At 44.8% G+C, this 6540-nt stretch overlaps 1 protein-coding gene across 1 annotated transcript; it reads left to right on the top strand.

Moving 5' to 3' along the window:
• The first annotated feature begins 146 nt into the window (after positions 1 to 146).
• On the top strand, positions 147 to 6516 carry LOC101766097. The gene is made up of 10 exons (XM_004985391.3): positions 147 to 1090; positions 1349 to 2497; positions 3076 to 4200; positions 4375 to 4416; positions 4774 to 4850; positions 5000 to 5084; positions 5157 to 5240; positions 5330 to 5431; positions 5518 to 5616; positions 6062 to 6516. The coding sequence occupies exons 1-10, from the start codon at positions 425 to 427 to the stop codon at positions 6185 to 6187; spliced, it is 3555 nt and encodes a 1184-aa protein (XP_004985448.2). The 5' UTR covers positions 147 to 424; the 3' UTR covers positions 6188 to 6516.
• Positions 6517 to 6540: the final 24 nt, after the last annotated feature.

The following is a 6540-nucleotide window of genomic DNA, read 5'->3' as shown; positions in this document are numbered from 1 at the left end:
CCCGAAAAACTGGAACGGGACCGTCCCGTTCTACATTGTCTCCCAACCAAACGCACCCTTAAATTTGAAGCCGGGTATAGCTAACAGGCTACCGGAATCCGGATACCATGTAGGAATAGCGGCTTTTCGAAGCTTCGAGTCCAAGTGTCCAACCCAAACTCAGTCGGCCCATCAAGGAAACCAAGCCCAACCCGCCTCGCTCCCCGTCCCGTACCGTCTCCGGCTCCCCTCCCTTGCCGCACCACCGCGCCCGTCTCCTCCCCCTCTTCTCCGGCGAATATTCCCCGCGCCGCGTGCCCTCGCTCGCCTTCCTGCCCACGGCAACCGCCGCGCCCGTCGAACACATCGCCCAATCAACCCGGAAAAATCACACCCTCCCGAAGAGGAGAGGAGAAGCCACCCGCGACGCTTCCCCGTGCCGGCGATGCTGCGACGCGTCCTCCTCCGCCGTTTCCACCAGCACCACCACCGCCTCCGCCCGCTCTCCACCACCCCGACTCCACCCGCCTCTCCCGCGCCCTCCACCCCCTCCACCTCCGCCTCCCTCCCGATCGCCGCCACGCCGCCCCCTCCGCACCACCTAGCGCCCCGCCGCGGGGCCGCGCGCCGCCTGGCGCCGCTCCTCGCCTTCTCCACGCTCTCCCTCGCCGCCGTGGGCACGGTCTACCTCACCACCGACAACCTCGAGGAGACGCTGCACAGGTCCAGGGATTCGGCGGGGCGCGTCGTGGAGCGGATGCAGCACACGCTGACCGCCGCGCGGGTGCTCTGGAAGTCGCTCCTGTCCGTGCTCTCGTCGGCCAACCAGGAGGTGCGGTCCGGGTTCGAGCTGCGGGTGGCCGCGCTGCTCGCCGACATCACCGCCGCCAGCGCCGCACGGCGGGTCGCCATTGTCTCCGCGGGGGGAGGCGCCGTCGTCGACTGGCTGCTCGACAGCGTCGTGCGGGGGGCCACGCAGGCCGAGGCTGCCAGGGCCCTCGCGCACCTGGTGGCTGACCCCTGGGTCGCGCCCGCCGTTCTCGGGCGCCCGCGCGCGGTTCCCTGCCTCCTCCAGTTCATCTTCTCGTACCAGCCCACGCGCGGCAAGAAGGTAATGCCAGGTCTTCAACCTGTTTTTTCGGCTTTGGTTGATTGCCGTAATGTGGTTTGGTACAAGCTTGCAATAGTTTAATTCCACAGAAGTATTCAGATGTTGAGTGAGTATAGCTTGTGGCCTAGCTTATGATCATACTCAGGTGTACTTTAGTTTATGAGAAGCAGCAGCCAAATTTTGTAATGTTCTGGGCTCTTGCTTTTTTTGAGATACAATTAGTTCGTTGTACCTAACATATTTTCTTTTTTGAGACAGAAATCTTCATTCGATGGTTCAGATCATTCTAAAGGGAGGAGCATGCTTGTGGCTGCACTTATGGATATCATCACTTCAAACTGTGATAATGCAGACTACTCGTCGTTTCAGCCTTTGCTGCCTGCAGATGCTGATACAAGAGACATTGCAGCAGTAATTGAAGTCATTGAGCAAGGGGGGATGCATTTTGATGATCATGAGGATAACAGCAGCAATGATGGTGACACAGGATTAAAAGGTATAGGTATTAAAGTGCTTGGTGGAACTACTATATTGGGATTCTCTAGAGGAAACAACTCCTTGGAGTTGGATAACTCAGATGATATGCTGGAAGTCTCACATAACAGTAGAAGATTAGTGGCGCAACAGACTGCTATTGAGTCTCCACTAGTTGAGAAATTAAGTTCATCTGTCCCAGGCCTTTGGGATGACTTGCAGAGGGAGCATGTGGCTGTACCTTTTGCTACATGGGCTCTTGCAAACTGGGCAATAGCATCTGATTTGAATCGCACTCGTATTCAAGAACTTGATAGTGATGGGCGTGCAGTGGCAACTGCATTGAAAGCATCTGAAAGAACTGTCAAGTGGCATGGAACTCTGGTGGCTCGAGCTCTTTTGGAAGACCAGAAGTTGGCCTTGGCTCCATCAGTTCCTGATTGGTGTTCTAGTCTTCTTTCTACAGCTTCTCAGGCTACTATGAACAATGACATGCCATTGGGTCAACTGTCATTATCAACTTTCCTATTATCCATGACACGGTGTAATGAGTCAAAATTTGTGATAAGGCAGAAGGGCCTTCATCCACTTCGCAGTATTGCAAAAAAGATAGAAAATCAGAATGGCCAGAGCAGTATGAAAGAATCAATAGCAAGTGCACTGAGTTTGCTTTATGCTGGTGAAGTTCCTTTATCACTTGAGGAGTCTCAAAGATGGTCTGGCATTCTTCTTAGATGGCTTTTTGATAAAACTGTATCAGATAAAACACATATTACAGCTGTGAAAATCCTTTCATGCATACTTGAAGACTATGGTCCAGCTTCTGTGCCAATTTCTCAGGGATGGTTAGCTCTTGTCCTTTCAGAGATTCTTGGAGACAACAAGGCCCAAAATTCAAAGGGAATCACACAGCCTGAACCAGAGAGGGTGAAGGTACTCATTTCATATCTTTTACTAAAACAAAAATATATTTTGGAGGAGTGTTTTTCCCGGTGTAAAGATCTTAAGCATGTATACACACAATCACGCCATAAAAATGGATAGGTTCTACCTCTGACAAAAGTACTACATTTGTTCAAATATCAATGTTTTAGACATTATTACAGTGCAAGACCTTTGATATGATGGTTTTAACAGTAGTTTGTTAATATGCATTATAAAAATGTAAATACTTCATGACAATGTGTAGCTGTATAGAATAGACTGTTTGTTGTGTTCATAGGCAAATTCTATAAAACATTCATGCTTTGACAGAAACAAGAATTTCTTTTGATTAGAATGTTGGTTTTGTAACAAAGTTAAAGCATTAAATGTAACATCGTCTATTATCCAGACATGTAGCAGCTGCCCTATTCTTTTGATCTAATATTATCATGTTATAATATATAGCCATGATTTGCATTATGGAATTTAGCATGTTACAAAATCCTAATGACTTATACTGGTACCCTTTCTCACTCATATTCTTGTTGTTCATCCTATCATCCTAATACAACTTCTGTTATTTACAGAGTCCGGTTGATTACCATAATGCTTCCACCGCAACTCAGGTCCTGAATCAATTAGGTAGCGCTGTTGTTAAATTAGCAAGCGCTCAATCGGGCTATGAACCTGGATCTGATGACAAAGACAAAGTACCACTTGCCGATTTTTTATCTCTTGAACCATTTGCTACAGCTCTAAAGAATTTGAACAAAAAGAATCCACCCAAATTTGATGCTGCTGACTCAGCATCAGCTACGCTCAAGGGATTAAAAGCTCTAGCTGAGCTTTGTTCTGAGGATGGTGCATGCCAAAAGAGAATAGCTGATTTAGGAGTTCTTTCCTTGTTGAGGCATATCCTCCTGGGTGATGATTATGAGAAACTTGCTGCAATTGAAGCATATGATGCATCACGTATTCGAGAAGTGCAAGGCAAGAATGTGTCTGCTTCCAATGTTTCCACTACTGATGGTACCACTGATCCCTCAAGTGTACGGGTTCCTCCTGCCGCACATATCCGAAGGCATGCTGGACGGCTGCTCACCATTCTCTCTCTTCTACCCAATTCAAAGAAGGAAATTATTTCTGATGATGGATGGTGCAAGTGGCTTGAGGATTGTGCTAGTGGGCGAATTCCCTGCAATGATATAAAGCTAAAAAGTTATTGCAGGTTAACATTACTGAACATATTCTGCTCTGAGAGTCCAAATACCAGAAGAGACTCCGATGAATATCCTGATTCAGAAAGCGAGTATAAAAGAAACTGTCCCCAGTTTGGAGATTCACTATTCTTGCTAAATCCGGAGTTACCTCTCGAGGTTCATTTGGACAATAGTGGTTTCAGGATTTCAAGTGTTCCAAGAGATAATTGTAAGGATGATGGAGATATTGAAGACTCTAGTGAAACTGGGAGCTCTGTAGATGGTGCAGATGCTGCATTAAAAAATGCCCCTTTGATGGATGTTGTGTTTGTCCATGGCCTTCGTGGTGGCCCTTTCAACTCATGGCGAATAGCTGATGATAAATCATCAACTACTAAAGCTGGTTTGGTGGAAAGCATTGATGAGGATGCTGGGAAAGAGGGTACATGTTGGCCAAGAGAATGGCTTGCAGCAGATTTTCCTCAAGCACGTTTTTTTACAGTCAAATACAAGGTTTGTTCTTTCTCATCAATTCCCTTTGCCTTGCTGTTCTTCTCACTTCGACACACATGTATTGATCCCCTTCCAATATTGAATTGTTCAGCAACATTTGAATATTTCTGCTGATACCATCTTGTTGCTATTAAACTCTTCAATGTTCTTATCAGTTTCAAATAATTTATGCAGACAAATTTGACCCAGTGGACTGGAGCCAGCTTGCCCCTTCAGGTTATAACTTCTGAGAATTATCTAGTTTTGTCTTGTGCGCATGACCCCCTCTCTCTCCAAATTCTATTCCGTGCCAACTAAAGAATCTCGAGTTTTTGCGTGCTGTTTATATACCCTTTATATGTGGACCTGGAGTCCTGAACCCAGCTTGTCAACATTATAAGTTACAATCGAAGATTTTGAACTTTGTAGCAGTGTATACAATTATTGCTGCAAGGTTTTGTGTTGTGCTGCTGCTGCGATTTTTTTCCATAATTCTATCTTGCAAGATTTTGTCTGATACAGTATATGTTGGTATCTGTTTTCATATTATTAATTTTGGTGTTCTCTTACTGAAGATCCTATTTTGTTATATAGGAGGTGAGCTCTATGCTGCTGAGGAAGTTGGTGGCTGCTGGGGTTGGTAATAGGCCTGTTGTTTTTGTGACACACAGGTAAGGATGGTTTTGTTTAGTCTCTGATGCTACTTGCCCATGCAATTGCAGTGGCGTGGTGCTATATTTCTTTGCTAACTTCTCCCACTTTAATTGTTAGTTACTGAAATAACTGATAAGTTGCTTTCTCCCCATTTCCATATGTGCAGCATGGGAGGACTGGTGGTTAAGCAGCTGTTGTATCAAGCAAAGCTGAATAACTATGACAATTTCCTCAATAATACTGTTGGGCTGGTATGTATTTGTCTGTTGAATTTTGTGATCATCTGTGTGACTGAATAGGATCTAACTATGTCTGTACCACAGGTTTTCTATAGCTGCCCGCATTTTGGCAGTAAACTAGCTGACATGCCATGGCGCATGGGGTTGGTGTTTCGTCCAGCTCCTTCGGTATGGTCTTCAATTCTTCATATGACGAGCTTGTTTACCAACTGATTCTTTTTGTCTTTTATATATGTTCTGACACTAATTTTCAATAGATCGGGGAATTAAGAAGTGGATCTCCGAGACTAGTTGAATTAAATGATTTTGTGAGACAGCGCCATAACAAAGGACTTCTCAATGTTCTTAGCTTTAGTGAGGTAAAGGAAAGCACTCTCATTTATCCATACTGCAAAATTCCCACTACCTCAATGCTAAGTTATATTGCTGATTGGCTTCATGACAGACCCAGGTCACACCGATTGTTGAGGGCTATGGTGGTTGGGCACTTCGGATGGAGATAGTGCCAATTGAGTCCGCGTACCCTGGTTTTGGGGAGCTTGTTGTAAGTTTTCTCTCAGTTCATTGCACTATTTAGACCATTATATAGGAAATTCTTATCTTGTACTCCATCAGTTTTTAAATATATGGCATTTTGGAAAAATTAATGAACTAATTAGCTTGTCTTGAACGTCATATATTTAAAAATGGAGGGAGTATCACAAGGGCTTATCATGCAATCATGTGGTGCAGACCAAATTAATTCCTGGTTATGTCAATGATAAACTTATGTTGATAGGCATATCTAGTTTCAAAATAGCATGGAAAGATGCAGGGAATAATTGATAATTTTTTAGATTACATAATCAGCTAGTGAACTTGTACACTGAGCCATGTGGATGGTTCTACATTTTCCCACCATTCCTTGTATGCTTCCATAAATTCCTTGTTCCATGGTAGTTCCAATTTATGCAAATTTAGAGGGCTTACGTTCATTTTTTTTCCCGCAGGTTCTGCCATCCACTGATCATATAAATTCATGCAAGCCAGTGAACAAGAACGATCCTTCTTACGCAGAAACCTTGGCATTTCTGGAGAAGAACTTCAAATTGCGTCTAAAAAGAGTGGAATCCTAGGTTTTGTTTCGCAGGCGGCGTGTCATGGAATTTTTGGGCACTGGTGGAGGCTTCATTTCCGTTTTCCTCTGGAGACTCTGTTCTCCCTTCAACTGCGAAATGGTGGTTGATCTGTCTGACGGAGCGATTTGGGCGTGCTGTGTTTTATGAAGCTCGCACCCAACTTGTGTAGTATACTTTGCACATAGCGGATAGGCTGTAAATAGCTGTCTTTACCTTTGAGATAATTGCCCCCAATGTAAGATAAGTCATAGCACTCTACAGTATCATAACAGTATTTCATTCTCCGTTCAAAATTCAAAAGGATATACACGTTCCCTTTTCCTCTACTAAATTCCACTTTACATGCATGA

The sequence above is a fragment of the Setaria italica genome, chromosome IX (assembly GCF_000263155.2).
Source record: "Setaria italica strain Yugu1 chromosome IX, Setaria_italica_v2.0, whole genome shotgun sequence".
Classification (NCBI taxonomy): domain Eukaryota; kingdom Viridiplantae; phylum Streptophyta; class Magnoliopsida; order Poales; family Poaceae; genus Setaria; species Setaria italica.
The sequence above is the reverse complement of the archived record's forward strand: the minus strand, read 5'-3'. Positions and strand labels throughout refer to the sequence as shown.

Bases quoted from the DNA above. Each gene is read 5' to 3' on its own strand.
- LOC101766097 (XM_004985391.3), top strand. From the start codon at position 425: ATGCTGCGACGCGTCCTCCTCCGCCGTTTCCACCAGCACCACCACCGC. The intron at 5,241-5,329 runs GTATGGTCTTCA...AATTTTCAATAG, and splicing joins TGTTTCGTCCAGCTCCTTCG to ATCGGGGAATTAAGAAGTGG. The intron at 5,617-6,061 runs GTAAGTTTTCTC...TTTTTCCCGCAG, and splicing joins CTGGTTTTGGGGAGCTTGTT to GTTCTGCCATCCACTGATCA.